The sequence below is a fragment of the Psittacula echo genome (assembly GCF_963264785.1).
Source record: "Psittacula echo genome assembly, chromosome: 6".
In the NCBI taxonomy this organism is placed as follows: domain Eukaryota; kingdom Metazoa; phylum Chordata; class Aves; order Psittaciformes; family Psittacidae; genus Psittacula; species Psittacula echo.
The window spans coordinates 78,691-96,232 of record NC_137743.1 but is presented as its reverse complement, the minus strand read 5'-3'; the positions used below and the strand labels follow the sequence as shown (position 1 = coordinate 96,232).

The window sequence follows — 17,542 nt, the reverse complement described above, 5'->3', positions numbered from 1 at the left end:
TTTTCTACATATTTAGCAACAAAACAGATTGAGATCAAGCAGTGTCCGTGTTTAAAGTGCGTTTTTTCTCTTTTAAAGGCTGGCGAGACTTCTTCCCTCCTTGCCTCTGACCTCGGTATCTCTCGGCCGCGAAGAGCCGCTCCCTGACGGCCAGCTCCATGCCGCACACTGCGCCGGGCGCCGCTCGGCCCCCCCCGCCCCGAAGTTTCACCCCGAGCTACGGAGCATGAGGCTTTTTCCGATGAGCTTGGCCGAACCACCGAGAAAATCGGCGGCGGGAGGCGTCCGCCCGGAGACCCGCAATCAGGGCGGCTACGCTGCGGCCTCCGGACCCTCTACCCGCGCCCGCCGCCGCTCGAGACTGCCGTTACGCTTCGGGCGCGCGTGTCCTAGCAACGCTCCACAACAGATCCGGGTCAGCTGGAAGGGGCCAACCCGCCGGCCCGCCCCGCCGGCCCTGCCCGCTGCCGGGAGCGGCCTCTGGAAACAGCCCGCCACCGGCCGCCAGCGCAGCTTGAGGCATCCCGGGGGGTCCTTCCGAGGGAAAGTAAAAACATCCGCCTCCGGTAACGATCGTTGCTGCCTTTTAAGCAGTGTTACCGCTGCGGCTTGTGCCATGGCACATGTCACCTACTCTCCCTAAAAAACGGTGCATGTAACGCATGCGTTCGTGATTAAACTGTATATAATCACTTCTCAGCCAGCCGCAAGGTAGCAAAGGCAATGACTGGTAGCCTCCTGCAGATAAAACTGAGAAATGCTGTCACTGGTACTTTTTGTCCCTGTCTTGAGAGCTTCTAACATGAAACTTGTGGAAATAAAGCATACACCACCAGTGACGGAAGCTTGAGGAGCAGGCAGAACAAAATGCCGAGGTACGTTTTCATCGTTTCTGCCAATGCAGAGAGGAGCCATAGGCTGGACTGTGAACAATTCTCTTTTGAGACTTGTTTCACTGCATGTCACCAGGCACAAGTTTATGATTAAAGAAAAAACAAATGAAACCCAAATAAACAAAACCAACCAAAACAAACAAGCAAACAAACAAAAACCTTCAGAGAAAAACAGTCGAGAAAAGAGAGACAGTCAAAAAAACCCTGGAAGCTCTTTGACTGCCTGACATGAGGCCACCAACAGAAGCATTTAGGCCTTCATGATTTCCCCCAATTGCTTCTTCATGGCAAATTCTATGAAGTAAATCACCATGCTCATGAAGACAGTAGAAAGGCCTACATATATACATTCAATTTTAAACCTAAGCCCTTTGCACTTTCTGCTAAATTGAAATTCTGTGTGGGCCAGGTATTCAATTCCAAAGGACAGAACACATCACTGATGTGTGGTGTTGCTGGTGACTTCCCAGAGACATTTTCTTGCAGCCATCCTTAGCTGAATGAAAGGTATTAGCAGGGTCATAAGGGTAACAAAAAATATAAATGGTAAGCAACAAATTCTTTTGCTAGAGGGCCAGCTCCTGAATACGTCACACACACAGTGTATTTCAGAACAGTAGAAGGCCCTTCAGTTTACGAAGCATGTGAAACATTGCAAATATGTATAAGAATCTGATGAGAATTCAGCAGTAGACTCCTTCCTGTTCTCTGTCTGTTCTCCTACCTGCTCCTGTCCACAAAGCCCTGTGAAATTAAGTAACTTGGATGAATGTTAATAAATATGTATGAATATGCTTGTGTAAATGTTAATAAATAAGACTCATCTGTGTACTTTGGGTGGGAAACAAAACCCTATAGTGAACCTGCGGTGATTTCTGAAGAAGAAAGCAATATATTGGCCTTGTGTAATTATGTTAGGTAGTTACAGCAACGGTCTATTGTGACTTACCATGATGCACATACAATGTTTGTACCCAAACTTCATACCTCTAACTGAGTAACCCAGCTACCGTTCAGCGGACAGGCAGCGTGCCGGCCACCCCCAGCCCATGGGCGGGCGTGGGCCCCTGTTGCGCATGCCCTGCGGCTCGTCGGAAGCTGCTGCGGCCGACGTTTCTTAGCGACGAGGTGCCGCCATGCGCGGGGTTTGGGAGGTGTTGCTGGTCCTGCTGCTGGTGCGGGTGACCGCCTGGGGCCCTGGCACCCCGCCCGGAGCCGCCGCCGAGCTCGCTGCAGGGACAGCGCGTCGAGCCGTTCCCCGAAGCGAGAAAGTGGCTTCGCGCCGAGCCCCGGCGCCCGGGGCCCTCTCCCAGACCTCCGCCGCCGGGCCCTGTCGTGGCGGTCCCGCTGCTCACATCCGTCGCCGCTCTCCGCGGGCAGCCCGCCATCGCCCCTCCGCCGGCGGCTTCCCCGCCCGCCGCCTGCCGCCCGGCGCCCGCGGCCTGCGCGACCCTGGGGCCGCCGAGTCATCCCGCCTGTCCGATGGCAGCAGGTGAGCAGGGGACAGGCCTGCACCGCAGCTGGCGCCGCTGCAGGCGCTGCTGCCCCCGAACCCGGGCGGGCAGAGGAGCGGGGAACGGGCAGCCAGCGGGAGCCGCCATCCGGCCGTGTTGGTTTTACTGCCGTGCGGGCCGCGCCTCCGGGCACGGAGCAGTTTAACCCCGAGTGGAGGGCTCGGGAAGAGGTCCCGTGGCCAGCATCTTAACGGCCCGAGTAGAGCAGGGCTTAGTTACTGCGATGAGGCCACTGGCGGTGGGAACTGGGAAGTTTTATCTCAGGGAAAAAGAGCTTTAATATACAGCTTGGAGACAGTGAAGCGACAGTGAAGCAGTTCCAGATTGCGAGATGCTGTCAGTGAGGAGGACAGTTTCAGCTGCTTGGAGAGTTCAAATATGTGGATCTTTGCGGACTGTCTTTGCAGATTGCAGTTGTGAGGAGGACCGAGGGGAGCTCTAGTACGCAGACATTAAATTACCACTTTTTGTTCCAGGACATTTCAGAGTGATTTGTGAATATTCAACTAGAGAGTATCCTCAGAGTTACTACAATGATGAGAGAGCCTTTCAGCAATTAATTATCAATGCGAATTGTACAATATCTCATGTAAAGTAATGAAAAATAATAGTGTTCTGTGACTGGGATTTATTAATGTAAAATATAGAATCATAGAATAGTTAGGGTTGGAAAGAACCTTAAGATCATCCAGTTCCAACCCCCCTGCCATGGGCAAGGACACCTCATACTAAACTATGCCCCAAGGCCTCATCCAACCTGGCCTTGAACACCGCCAAGGATGGAGCACTCACAACCTCCCTGGGCAACCCATTCCAGTGCCTCACTACCCTAACAGTAAAGATTTTCTTCCTTATATCCAATCTAAACTTCCCCCTATTACCCCTTGTGATATCACTACAGTCATAGAATCATAGAATAGTTAGGGTTGGAAAGGACCTTGAGATCATCTAGTTCCAACCCCCCTGCCATGGGCAGGGACACCCCACACTAAACCATGTCACCCAAGGCCTCATCCAACCTGGCCTTGAACACCACCAAGGATGGAGCATTCACAACCTCCCTGGGCAACCCATTCCAGTGCCTCACCACCCTCTCAGTAAAGAATTTCTTCCTTATATCCAATCTAAACTTCCCCTGTTTAGGTTTGAACCTGTTACCCCTTGTCCTGTCACTACAGTCCCTGATGAATAGTCCCTCCCCAGCATCCTTGTAGGCCCCCTTCAGATACTGGAAGGCTGCTATGAGGTCTCCACACAGCCTTCTCTTCTCCAGGCTGAACAGCCTCAACTTTCTCAGCCTATCCTCATATGGGAGGTGCTCCACTCCCCTGATCAACCTTGTGGCCGTCCTCTGGACTTGTTCCAACAGTTCCATGTCCTTTATATGTTGAGGACACCAGAACTGCACACAATACTCCAAGTGAGGTCTCACGAGAGCAGAGTAGAGGGGCAGGATCACCTCCTTTGACCTGCTGGTCATGCTCCTTTTGATGCAGCCCAGGATACGGTTGGCTTTCTTGGCTGCGAGCGCACACTGGAGCCGGCTCATGTTCATTTTCTCTTCAAGCAACACCCGCAAGTCCTTCTCTGCAGGGCTGCTCGGAATCTCTTCTTTGCCCAACCTTTGCCTGGGATTGCTGTGACCCAGGTGTAGGACCTTGCACTTGGCATGGTTACCATTAATATGAAATGATGCAAGAATAGCATCTAACAGTTTGCTGGGGGGGGGGGGAGGAGAACTTGTCTTTGCAGGTCTGTGAGTCAAGTGTGTGTGGAAAAATCACTCCTGTTCAGAAGTAACACCCCTTATCCAACTGATACCGTTCCTGTCCCTGATGGACGTGTTCTGTTCTGTGTGCAGCTGCATGACTGTAAGTAGCCTATCTTTCCATTCATTTAATTGATAGATTGCCTCTGCTTAGGGATTTATTTTTTTTTTTAACTTTCAACTCACGTGTTATGATTTTTACGAAGTATTTGGGCTGTTAAGAGTTCCAGAGAGACCACAGTGACTCACGATCCAACCTCCAAAGGCAAACAAAAATAAAGATCATTGCAGTCAGTTTAAGGGTAGAGTCTCTTGCTAAACACAAATCAGCTTTTATCAGTTGTTTCCTGTATCTGAGTTTGCTACACTTACAGCAACAAATAAGGGCTGATGTTTGAAATATACCACTATTGCTTTTACCAGAAAGTGATTTGTTATATCTTGGATTCTTTATTTCATATGCTTATTTTCATACTTTCTTCTCTTCTGGCAATGCTTTTTCCCTAGTAATCATATACCCTCATAGGATTAACACGCCATTAACACTTTTCCTCTTTCTGCTTTCCATATTGTACGTCAGTTGGCAGATTTCGTGTCCAGCTCTGACATTCATTGAAATTCACTCACATTTGAACACTTACGGTTTTCCCATTTGAGTCTTTTGTCTAGGAGTTTTGACCCACAGTCCCATCTGCTTCTGACCCAAATCACAGGGCTTTGGGAGGGGCTCAGGAGGTTAAGTGGTCCAACAACTAGTCAAAACAGGGTTAGCTTCCCATTATCTAGTCCTGCTTTCAGGTCTTCACAGATGATGACTGAATGTTTTGCGTACAGGGAAAAGCAGAGAAATAATGGGAGCGCCTCATAGTATGTGGTATGATAAGTAGTAGTGCTAGAACTTCACCCATTCCAATTTTCAGTAGGTCTCAGAGTAAAGATGAATTTTGATGAGGGTTTAACCACAGCTGAAAGTGCCATCAGGCTCCTGGGTATTGCAGCCTCTAACTTGGAAGTAGCTAAGCTTTATCCTTTTCCCATACCACCCATAGTATCATAAAAATAGGATTAGAAGAATTCTGAATCTGTAATCTTGTCCAAAGGAAAGATCATCTGTGTCCAGATTGATGTTAGGAGATTTTTCTGTCAATTGATTATTTGGGCCCTGTATCTATCACATAATTTCACCAACTGAACAAGCCATAGACATTTGATTGCACATGTCTGTTAGGTGTAGCACACCTGGGAACAACAGAATTCACTGCTTACATAGCCTTTTCCTTTTCTGTGCTTGCTGGAAGAAATCTGAGAAACTTTATTTGAGATCACCTGAAGGATGATAAAGTTCTCTGGTAGAAACAGCCTTCTCCCCTTTGGCCTTCCCTAAGGAAACACAGGAATGCATATGTTCTCATCAATTGATTGTGGAAGACACCTTTCCAGGATGGATGTGACATGAGCTGCATCTGGCAGAAATATAATCAAGCTGACTCCAGATGGCCTCCTGGGAAAGGGCGAGTGGGAACAGGCTCTGACCCTAATGAACTATTGTGGCCAGTAACAAAGATGGTGTGATGCACAAGCATCATTCAGCATTGCTAGTAGATACCGGAGTAGTTTTCAAGTTTTACTAATACTTCTTTAGAAAGGATACTTCTAAAAGATGGAGGTTTTTGTGTTCCTCTGCTTGTTACTAATGTCTCTTTCCATGACTGTCCTCATTCTTTCCTGGCTGCAGTACTCTTTCAGCTGTCTTTGCTGAAGTATAAAGCTTACTTTGCTTCACCCAGTCATCTTTCTTTCCTATTTTTTTTTTACTATTGCCATCCTTCAATTGCTTTATTTTTCTACTTTTTCGTACTGTTGTTCTCCATCTGACAGCTGTCCACAACTCTGGCATTCCTCTAACCTTGAGAGCTAATCACACACAATCTTCTCTTTCTTTTGTCCCCTCTGTAGCCCTTTTTTCCGTTGCAGTTTTTCCCAGTACTGCCTGTCTTGTGCTAAGGGTTGAGTTTCATGTATGTCTTAAATGGATTTTAGATTGTATTGATACTAAATGGAGCAGTGTGCCTGCTCACCACATCCCTAACAGTTCATTCTGTCTGATGATCCTGTAGCTGGCTGAGTCAGGCAGTCTTGCTGATCCAACTGAAAGTAATTCTTTAAGAGGGAAGAGGTCAGTTTTCAGGGACAGTTGGAAATACTTGATATTTTCAAAATATATAAAATGCTTTTAAAAGCATTCCTGTTTCACACACTAATTTCTCAAGATAACTTTGTCTTTAGCTTTTGCAGGTGTTAGGAGAGTATTGCTGCTATATCCACTTCTAAATCAGTGGAAGAACTAAAATGACTTCATTTTAAACTTACAAGAACCATCCATAAGCCTGACTACTGTTTGCTTTTTTTGCTGTTGTTGTTTGTTTGTGAGGTTTGGTTAGGTTTGGGGGTTTTGTTTGGTTTTGTTTCAGTTGAGTGGTTGTGTGGTTGGTGTTTTGTTTTTCTTTTTTTGTGTTTGTTTTTTTTTTTTTTTTGGGGTTTTTTTTTTTTGGTTTTTTTTTTTTTTTTTTGTGGTTTCAGACAAATTAAATTGTCTGAAATTCTTTTTTTCCCTTTTCTACAAGATTAAATACCCTTTAGTAGCTGGCGTGCTTTCTCAAGTAGACTGCGCTATGAACAAGTTATATATGTCTTTTCTCTGAAAACTTGATCAGTTTGAATATCTTAAGTTTTGCTGTAGAGGGCCTTCCAGTTTTCAGGTATATTTTGCATTATGTAGAGTTGTTAGTCTGCATTAGCAGGTATTCAGCTGGGATAACAGGAGAGTACTTAAAGAACTGCATTCCAAAGAAAAGAAATGGTTGTGGTTAGCACAACTATCAATGCTTTCCTTTTCAGTGTAATGATTATACCCTGAAGTGAATAATAAACTGTTCTGTGCAACTATTTTTGTGACTAAAATAGGAGCTTAATAGTCCTTTGGCCTTTATGTCTTTAAAAGATTTAAGCTGGACTAATGCTGTATTTGGATATAAAAAAAGCTTTTATTTCTGCTTGTTGCTCTATACGTCTGAGGATCTGCTCAGCCATTGAACAACAAAATTAATTGAGAGCTGAAATTTTGGAGATTTTCTTCACCTTTCCCTTCCATCCCTCGAACCTACTAGACAGACTAAATTCTTCTTTGGTACTACTGTAATCAAGGATACTGCCACTCACTCCTATTGTCAGGCTGATCTGTAGTTCCTCAAACCTTGTAAGATGTTTTATTTGGATGTGTTCAAAAGTTTATTGTTTATTGACTCATTAGGATAAGTCTACATAGTATACCCTTAATAGTTTGTCATTTTTTTTATGACTTAGTGTTTTAGCAGTAATAATACATTAAACCATTGTAACCATACTGAATACTACTGGCTCAGGAGGGCATTACTGTGGAATGCCATTAGAAAGTCTGGGGTTTTTAGGATGCCTATTTTCTGTTCATACTTATTTTGGGTTTTACCAACTTTAATTATTTTGAACCCATTTAATGTTGCCTTTTGTGGACTCACATATTGGTAGTGTTTTGTCATTGAAATGTTGTGTGTGTCTAATTTGGACATTTTACAGAAATTAAAGCACATATTAAGATAGTTGCCTTAAGCAGTTCCCATGCTTTTTGGAAAATCACATTTGTGATTTCTAAAACACCTGTTTCCCATGTTTTTCCATGAAACTGTACAAACTACTACTGATTATATCATATTAGCCTGTTGGCTGTGTTACTATGGGTTACTTAATACAAGGCACTATCTAGCTTATAATTACTGAAGTTTTTCCTTTAGAAAATACTCACTTTGTCTTAGATCTATTTTTTTTTTTCTTGTAATTTGACATTGGCACTTCTTTTTTTTTTTTTTTTCCCCTCATTTCAACCTTCAGCAAAGCTGAACTACTACCAACAGCCACAGGATATCCAAGAATCTGATTTTTTTAAGTTCTCAGAGAAGTATGGCAGACACTCTTTCGTAGCACCATCACAAGTCCAGCCACCATTCTCTCCCTTTTACCGGGTAAGTTGAAAGAAAATAGCAATCACTTTGCAGATACACTTTTACTAAAGCTGTCTGCAATGAGATCTAATGAGAACAGAGTGAAAGATTCTTATTTTTCTACCTATAATCTATATTATCACTCATTTATTTTCATTCCTTATTGTGTAAAAAAAAAAAAAAAATCTGATTAGTTTTCTTGTATTTAAAATTTTGGACAATTCTTTAAACAAAACTGGGTGTACACTAAGGAGAAGTATAAATTTGCCTCTGTGCCCTGATTATATCATCATCTTGCACTTGGCTTTAGTATTCCACAGTCACTTTGTGATTTCTCCAAATTGTCTTTTCAGGCTGGGGATCCAATCCTAATCTACTTTGGTTCATCATCTGTACTGAGCACACTTAGACAGCCAGTAAAAATGGGATCTAGTGGACTTTGTGTTGATGGAAATCCTGCTGGTTAGTAGAGGGGGAAGAATTTCTCAGTGTGGTTTGCTTGTTTTATCTGTGTCATATCTTAACTCAGGCTTCCTGGACAGTAAAAGCACAAGCTGTACTCGGATTTTTGCCAACTTGAGCAAGAGCTGCGTTACTGACCCTGCCCTAGATGCTGCCTCCTACTACCGTGACTTCTATGTGCTAAAGGTGCATGCTGTATTTCTTCATTTTGCTCAACATCTTATTTGCTTGACTTTCCACTGCAAATTCAGCTAACTAGAAAACTAAAGGTCACCTGGTATGTCATTGCTGATCTCCCTATCGTTAAGGGCTTCCTGCTGGAAATCCTGTTAAAAATAATTTCAAAATAACAGATCTATTGTTCTGGATTAATCATGCTGGTCTTATGGAATATTAATATGAAAATATCTCCTCTTGCCTTCTTGAGTTTCTCTGGTGTTCCAGGAGAAAATGGCACTGTAAATAATAACACCTTATTAAGACTAATGATTCAGTTTACCTTATATTGGAAATCTAAAGCTACATAACTGAAGTTGTAAGTCTTCTACTGATGAAATTTAACTCGCGTTTTCAGGGCTCTCTTTGTCACTGTGGCCCAAATTTAGTTGTCCCTTAAATTGACGCTGAAGTAATTACTTGATTCCAGAAAGGGGAGTTCGAGAATGGATCAAGGATTTCTGCATATTCTGCAGGCCATTTGCAGAGCCAAGTACAAAATTTGTCTGCTGATGTTCTAAAAATGCTTTCTGTGGATTATGTCTGTGAATTCTAGATGACAAATTGATGACAAGTTTTACACATCTGTAATAAAAAAATTGTCAGTGTAATATGTAGGCTGCATTTAGTGATGGTTTTATGACTTCAGGCACTTGCAAACCCAGAAAATCGGTTGGTTTTTTTGGTGTTGTATGTTGGTTTCTTTGTTTTCCCCAGGTCCCAATTAATGACACCATTGTGCAGTCCATGAAGGTCAGTCTCTATTGCCAATGACAATAATTTCTGCTTCTAAAATAAAATATATCTGGAATCTTAGGCATTCATTCATAGTAATGCCCATGGGTTGGAAACGTGGGAGAATGGGAATGTTCTGTGTCCAAGACAAGATTTTTTTTTTTGACTGAGTGTGACAATATAGAAAAAAAAAAATTAGGGGTATAAGGAAATATGTACTTTTAAATAAATGGGCATAGATAGTGCTGGAGTCAGGGAGATAGCTTGTTTTCTTAGGAAAAAGTGGGCATCTAGAGCAGGGTGATGTGTCCACATACGACAGCTACAGCAGGAAGGTAAATCTGACTTGGATAGAAAAGCAGTTGAGAAGAATAAGAAAGGCACACTCATTTTAAACATTACTAACAGTTAACATGCGTGCTGTCTCCAGATAAAGATCACTGCAGTCGCACCACCTGAAGCTCCCCAGATCAGAGACAACAACACATGTATCAACGTTGTTTCTGAGGTATCTGATAATTCTTCCCTTTGGGCAGCTCAACACTTGCTTGAAGTCATTGCGCCATTATCTTAACTCTGCCTCTGATTCTTCTCTCAATTGGATTTACAGGTGATCTATGAGATAGAATTCAGTGGCACACATGGGATTCAGAGTGTTTCTGTCTGGTTCAAAATGAGCAACATCTCTGGGAACTCAGGATCTGCTCTGCAGCAGCGCTTCACTTTGCATTTCTGGGTCAGTGCCCCCATCCTCCCAGGCTCTTACCAAGTTTATGACCCAATTTTGTACAGATGAGATGTGAAGAGTTGAGACCAGTGTCATTGTGCTATGATAGTACCAGAACCGTGGGACACAGTTGGTGGTTGAAGGCAGGAGGGGACACTTGCTCTGGTCTCAAGTAAACCATGTTAGCAGAAACTCAGCTCAGTACAAGCATGCAGTCTTGCATGGCACCAGTTGGAAGGGGCTGGCTATTTTTACCTGAGTGTTTTTTGGTTTTGGTTTAATTTGGTTTGGATTTGGATTTGCTTTTTTGTTTGTTTGCTTGTTTGGTTTTTGGTCTTTTTGGTTCGGTTGGTTTTTTCTTTTTTTTGTTTGTGTTTGGTGGTGTGGGGATCTTTGTTTTGTTTTGGTTTTAATGGTGGGGGGAGAAGGGGAGAGGATGAGATCAGGGTCACCAGCATGATCTTGTGAAGGAGCTGGTGCTGTGTCTGAGGTGTTCAGTGTTTGTGAACAAAGTTACTAAATTTATTTGAGGTACTTACTTAATTTTGCCTGTGCAGTGGGAAAAAGCTGCTTTGGAGGGTGTGGAAATCTGGGAAATACTTATGTGTGTTGAAGTTCATATAAACCTTGCATCATAAGGGCAATGTAAAGTGGGATAAGTGGTGACCTCAGGGTTTGGTAAGTGTGCAGTGTAACCTTGCTGAAGTTATCCCCAGAGGCTCTCCCCATAAAACAATTTAGAAGTGGAATCTGCCACTCGGAATCAGGGTCAAGGCAGAGTTTGTTCTGCAGATCATCTGCAGAATTACCCAGACTGATACATTCACTTCCTTAGAGACAAATGCTGAGCAACAGGAATTCATTGTCTCAAGAACTGTCCTAGTAGAATCCACATTTCAGGGTACTGACTTTTTTTTTTTAACCTCCTGGACTGCAGATGAACTTGCCACGTAAGAAAGAGAATTGAAAACAAGTAATTGAGGTTTTAGTAGTGTATAATATTCAGTCATTCAAAAATGGGTTACACTTAACATTTTTGAGAATGCAAATTTGATCTGACTGGTACTAATCTTTCCTCTCCCTTTCTTTCTTCCCTTTGCCTCTTTGTAGACCAGAACTCTTTCTCATACGTTGCCTAGAAGTGGAAACCCTGGCTATATCACTGGAGCACCGCTGTTGATTTCAAACAGGGGTGCAATGCAGCATGTATCCTTTCTCTGCTATCAAGTTTTATTAGTCACTTGGTTTATTGACTTCTGGTAGTCTACTGTCTGGACTTTTCAGATTCTGCTGTTACCTGTGAGGAGAGTATTACATTGCAGCCATCAGCAGCCCTTTTGATCATGGCTGAACTGCAGTCCAGCCAGAGGGATGAGGAATGTTGGGTGAGAGAATAGCTGAATACAAGTTGGGTGCCCTGTATTATGTCTGTTTATGCCTTTGTTTGACTTCTTGACATGCAGTCTTGTCAGATGAGCATTTTACAGAGTGAAGGTGACGGAAGTTGCTCACAGTTCCTCCGACACACAGTACAATTTGGAAGAAATGTGAGATCAGGCTGCAAGCTCAGGTAGCAGCACACTCTGAAGTCACCTTTCCTGTCACATTTGAAAGTTGTGAACTCATTGAGCACGTCTTTCTGTAGCCTGTCATGCACTGCTGTGGAGCCTAGGTCCTTCCCTGAGGTCACCAATGGGTCTTTACAGATCTTTCATATACTTCTTAAGGAACTTGAATGTCAGAAAGATGGTGGACCTCTAGAACAATCTGAACATTGTGAATGTTTTCTGAGGCTGGAGTGTGGCAATGTCTTGGGCAAGACTAGAGTTTGTATTTGAGGAATGAAGTATAACAAAACCTTAAAAAGTGATTGTTTTGATTTGGATCATTTTTTTTTGTTGGTGACAGAGCAGCTCTGACAGCCGACAGCTCTTTAGCCATCTTATCATGTGTTACCCCGCTATGTGGTTCTTCTCCCTTCTCATTGCAGAAAGGATTGAAACTGCATCCATTTAATACCAGTTCTTCCTGTAATGATTCTATTGACTGATTATAACAGCAGAAGAAATGCTCATTATGAAGGAAGAATCTTTATAGCTTTTTTTTTTCCTATCCTGGAAATCACTTTGTCAGAGCTGTTATTTTCTCATTTCCAGCCTATTCCCAGTACTGGAAGAAAGTAACTGTAGTTACACCCAGCAGAAGTTGTATGAGGCTTTTCAGGGGATGAAAAGAGCAGAGGACCTTGCTATAACTGGCAGTGCTCATTCAACCCAGGCAGAACAGTGGATCACCATTCTGATTCAGAACTGCAGTGTGCAGGTAATAAGAATGCAAAAAGACCAGCTGTGAATATTTTTCCTTTCTTATCTTTGCCTTGGGGAAGTGTGGGCATGGGGGGAAAAAAAAGAACTAGCTTGTTCATCTAGGTTTACTTTCTTTGTGTGATGATCCACTGACTCAGGGGTCTCAATGCCTGTAAGCAGTGATTCTTATTATGATTCATATTATTGTACTTGCTAAACAACAACAAAACCAAACCCAACCCTGCATTCTGTTGCTGCTATTTAAAAGGGAAAAAAGAATTTCAGACTCAGTCCAGTGTTTATTTATATCTATTTATTTTTATCTGTTTTCTCACAGCCTTCTAGAATTAATACTACCTGGTCTCTTCCTATTAATTTGATGGTTTTATGGTTATCCTTTCTGATTTTCCAGTTTCTAGGGATATTTATATATTATATAATAAGGGTAAAAGTTTATGATCTAAGTACTTCTGGAGGACAGAAATTCTATTTTAATAATTATAAATCTGTCAGGAAGTGGGCTAATAGAATGCAAAATCCAAGTGGTAGTGCTGAGACAAATTCTGTTTGGAAATGAGAGGACATTGAGATGGATATAGCTGTAAAATGGGTGGCTGACTGGACCAGAAGTTACAGGGTTTTAGTGCTGAAGTGACTGATTTTTGTAACATACGCTATTCAAAATACTAGACCTTGAACATAGTGGTCCTTTTAATCTTAAAAATACTCTATTCTGATGTTTGGGTGTCTTATTTTCAGGCTGTGAATTGCACTTTCTGTTGTATGATTCCTTTGACCCTGGAGATACAGATACTGTGGACAAAAGTGGGCCTCCTGTCCAACCCACAGGCTCAAATACTGGGTGCACGGTACCTCTTCCAGTGTCACCCCCTGAAGGTATGGTTATTTATGAACTAAGGAATTAAGTGGTCTTGATATCACTGAGTTGAGTGCCTTAGATGATTAAACACATTGAAAGTCAGAATGGATGGGGCTCTGAACAACATGGTACAGTTGAAAGTGTCCCTGTCCATGGCAGGGGGTTGGAACTGAATGAGCTTTAAGGTCCCTTCCAACCCAAACCACTCTGCGATTCTATGATGTCAGCAGGAAGGTGGAGCTAACAGCACAATTAATACCATTTTTCAAGCCTGTGTCAGTGGATCCAATTTTGGTGCAGGCCCTGACGTTACAGTCTTTTGAGCAGCACGTGTATTTCAAGGCTTATACTCCTCTACAAGAGCTTTAGGGAGAGCAGCTGACACCTGCCCATGACATTCTTATGGCAGTGGGGTATGACATGGCAAGTGTCTGTGTGATCTGTTAGCACACTTTGAATGGCAGACTTGTCTAAATGCGATTTTGCATCACTTATTTGGATTTGTCTCCTGGTACCTCTTCATCCTCCCTTCTTGCAACACAGATGAACACAATAAGAAAATGTTCACCTGGTAAAACACATGTTGCCCTGAGGCAAACTGACACCTCCACCCCACAAAATTATTTCCTGTCTGAGCTGTTACCTGGCTCCATTAACAAAACTTCTGTCTGAGGAAGATTTGCACTCCTATTGAAGGTGCAGGGTGTATATGCCTCAGTAAGGATTAGCCAATCAAGAACTATGAGATTTAGATTTCATCTGCTTGAGCAACTGATGTTAATTACTTTAGAGCTGTAAGGTATATTGCAAAGCAAATGATAAAAAAGCAAGTCTGGCAGCAAGAAAAAAACACTTCAGAGGCAATCCACAAATTAGAGCTGCTAGTAAAGACATTTTAGCAAAGGTACTAGTTGGTACCATACCCAACTGTTAAGATTTGCAGATATTTGTAAGCACAGCAGTGAGATCACCAATGCATGCTGTATATTGCTTTACTTTTGAATTATGTCACTGCCCAGTTTTAGTCTACAGATTCTCTGAGAACTATCCATTCTTTAGAGAAAATCTTTTCCTTTAGACTACACTCTGTCTCTGGAGGGTTGCCTTAGTGACTGACCAGAAAACACAGAACCCAGGAAAGACATCCCCTTTTCTACACGCATACACAGCACCTTATAGCAGTTACATTTGGACTTCCTGAAAATATAAGATAGTCTTAAATGATGTAGAGCTATACAGGTAAATGCTGAAAGTTGCTTCTGGCTGCCTTCTCCCAGCAGTTGAGGAGGGGTTGTGTATGGAGTTTTTTCTGCGCTACTCTGATCTTAAGTCATGTTCTGAAGGTCCAGTCACAAAGCCAGAATCATTCCAAGGCTTCTTGTTGACCAAGCTGAGGAGGCTGGTGCCTTTGAGAGAGAGGCATCAGCCAAGCTGGAAGAAGCAGAAATTCTGCAGATGACTGCTGATCACCTGAAATTGCTGCTTGTTTATCGTGTGTTTACTCATTGATAGGAGAACTTTTATCCATCAGGAGTGAAGGGGTAATTCTAATTGTAACAGCTAAGCAGGGGCAGTTTGTAACTGAGGAATGAGCTGGCACTGAGCGCAAGGCATCCCAACTACAAGAAGGGGTTAAACTGGCTGGAAGCAGGAATGCCAGAGACTGACTCCTTGCAAGGGAGTGAGGTTTCCCTAGGTGATAAGAAACAGCCTCATCTTTGTTTTGTAGCCATCCTGGAATGGGAACAGTCAGGGTCCCAAACTCAGGCGACACCTTTGGGCAGCAGAGCTGGGCTGGGGGGTGGACCCACAGCAGGGCTGATGTGCCCCATGCTGACCCGCTTGTTTCCAGGGAGGTGAGTGAGGTGGTGATTTCACACATTGGCTTAAACCAGTGCAAGCACAGAAGGCATGCTGCCAGAGATTAGCATGCAGAAATGGGACGCTGGGGTAGGGAGTGAGATTGCTCTTTTGACCGCAGCATGGTCTTCAGTCCCGCAGGCTAGCCATGAAACTCCAGATGGCTCAAGAAGCGAGTGTATTGGTTGTCTTGCAGCATCTGGTTGAAACAGAAAGGAACTGAGGCCTTAGACATTAATTCCCCTGTTCTGTCTTTACCAACTGACTTACCAGTCTGTCTCCTTTCTGAAACAATATCCTAAAATGTAAGAAATAAATTGTTTTATTGGGTCCTTACTTTATCTTATTGATAGGATCACATCTTGTGGCAGTCATGTCTGCTGGCAGCAAAGGGCCAGATGATCTTACCTTACAGAAAAAAATACAATTTAATAAAAAATAAAGCTAGCTTTGCTTCTGTTCTTAGTACAGCTTCCTGGTATGTCTTTTCTCTCAACAGAAGGTATACTCTAGTAGAGCTTGACTCACTGCTTACATTCTGGAGCTCTGTAACACAATGCGCAGTAACTGATCTTTGTCAAAAACTGTGTCCTCAGTATACCTGCCAAGTATCAATATTGGGAAGGAACAGTTACTCCACTAAAAATTTTATCTGGAATGCTTCTACCATCCTAAAGACACTTTGCTTGCCAGTAATCTACAGTGGGTCTCCGCTGTAGGCAAGCAAGGGGGATAGGCAATATCTTTTGTCTTTAGCTTGCTGAACTCTGTGCTTTCCTTCTTGTTACAGTTCCTAAGCACAAGCATGGTACCTTTGACAACTGTTGTTACCTTCACTGACATGACGGAATGGCCAGAACCTCCAAGAGGCCAGCCCCAAGTACACTGGAAACTCCCATTTGACATCTTTTTCCCATTTAAGGTGGCAATGAATTTGGAAAGAAGTTACAGAGATGATCTGGCTGGCTATTTTTTCTTGATTCTAATAATCTGTAGCATTCTCTGCTGTTGAAAAGTCAAATAGCTGGGTCCTGTACTTAAAGTTTGGTAAGTGAATTTATACATTCAGAATATGATCTAGATGAGACTTTTCTCCTCAGATTCTTATGTTGTGCCTAAGAGATCTATGTGCCTTCTGCTCTTGGATTAAGCTACGTGACTAGTGTCTGTCTTGTGTACAGTCACGCCCCTATTCTCTATATGCACCATCTGCAGACCTTACTGCAGTGAAACACTTGAGAGACGGAGGGATCGAGAGATGTTGCATTGATGAGGAACAAGGAGGAAGATGTTGAAATGAGTATTTTATGTTCTCGGAACACAAGAGTGCTTTCTAAAAAAAGGAATCTGGTAAGAGGAGCAAAGTTCAATGCAAGCATCTTGGCACTGCATTCATTCATCCTCCTGTTGGAGAAGCATGTGATTCTTCTACATGGAACTAACCAAACATTTAGAATTCAGGAGTCCTCCCAAGCAGACTTATTATTTTATGGGTAGACATGTCTATTGGTGACCTTTTACCTGTCCTTGTTACACGGCAACCATGCCTGACAGGTTTTTACTGTTTTGCCTTTTAAAATACAGATATTCAATTGAAATTTTTGTTTTAATCAGTGTTCACATTAGCAATAGTGTTACACAAAGCATCTCTATGGGGTGGTCAGATGGTTGTCATGCTGGAAATGAACAGCAGTGAGTGTTTCCATTCTTGCTGTCTGAAAGAGTCCCACTTCTTACTTTCATCATAGATTACAATCCCCCACCTCCTCCCAGCAAACAGAAGTAGGGAGAATGAATTTCTGAAATGAAATATGCTGAGATCATTCTCCCCTTCTATAATGTAAAATGTCCATAAAACGCAAATAAAAGCTAAAGAACACGTCTTCAAAATGTCTATAAGCTCCTTAATGTGCTGCCACTTTCTTCAGGCACTATGTACATGATCCACTGTTCCATTTGTTTGCCAAGTTCTAGCCACTGTTTTACCACCATAGGGTTTGCAGGAAAGGAGAGGTGCCTCCTGAACAGTGCTTCCAACACCTACCTTCCTCATCTTCCCTGTGTGCCACTCTATGTCCGTGTGCCTTAAGAAACAGTTACCACGAGAACAGATAAACGTGATCCTGCTTCCTCACAAGATCACCTAA

At 42.9% G+C, this 17,542-nt stretch overlaps 2 protein-coding genes across 2 annotated transcripts in view; one reads left to right on the top strand and one right to left on the bottom strand.

The window, feature by feature from the left end:
- The window catches only part of CFAP46 (cilia and flagella associated protein 46), a gene marked incomplete at both ends in the record, with an annotated part of 90,987 nt that extends 90,827 nt beyond the window's left edge, over positions 1-160 (bottom strand). Inside the window, one exon of the mRNA XM_080621111.1 lies at positions 112-160. Within this exon, the coding sequence (XP_080477237.1) occupies positions 112-160 (49 nt within the window). The remainder of the gene's footprint in view (positions 1-111) is intronic.
- A 1,869-nt stretch (positions 161-2,029) lies between these two features.
- TCTN3 (tectonic family member 3) lies at positions 2,030-16,407 on the top strand (the record flags this gene model as incomplete). Its single annotated transcript, XM_080621110.1, has 13 exons — positions 2,030-2,385; positions 4,142-4,278; positions 8,100-8,230; positions 8,563-8,671; positions 8,739-8,857; positions 9,605-9,640; positions 10,053-10,130; positions 10,233-10,358; positions 11,460-11,555; positions 11,822-11,919; positions 12,506-12,671; positions 13,415-13,552; positions 16,186-16,407. The coding sequence occupies 13 exons, from the start codon at positions 2,030-2,032 to the stop codon at positions 16,405-16,407; spliced, it is 1,812 nt and encodes a 603-aa protein (XP_080477236.1).
- Positions 16,408-17,542: the final 1,135 nt, after the last annotated feature.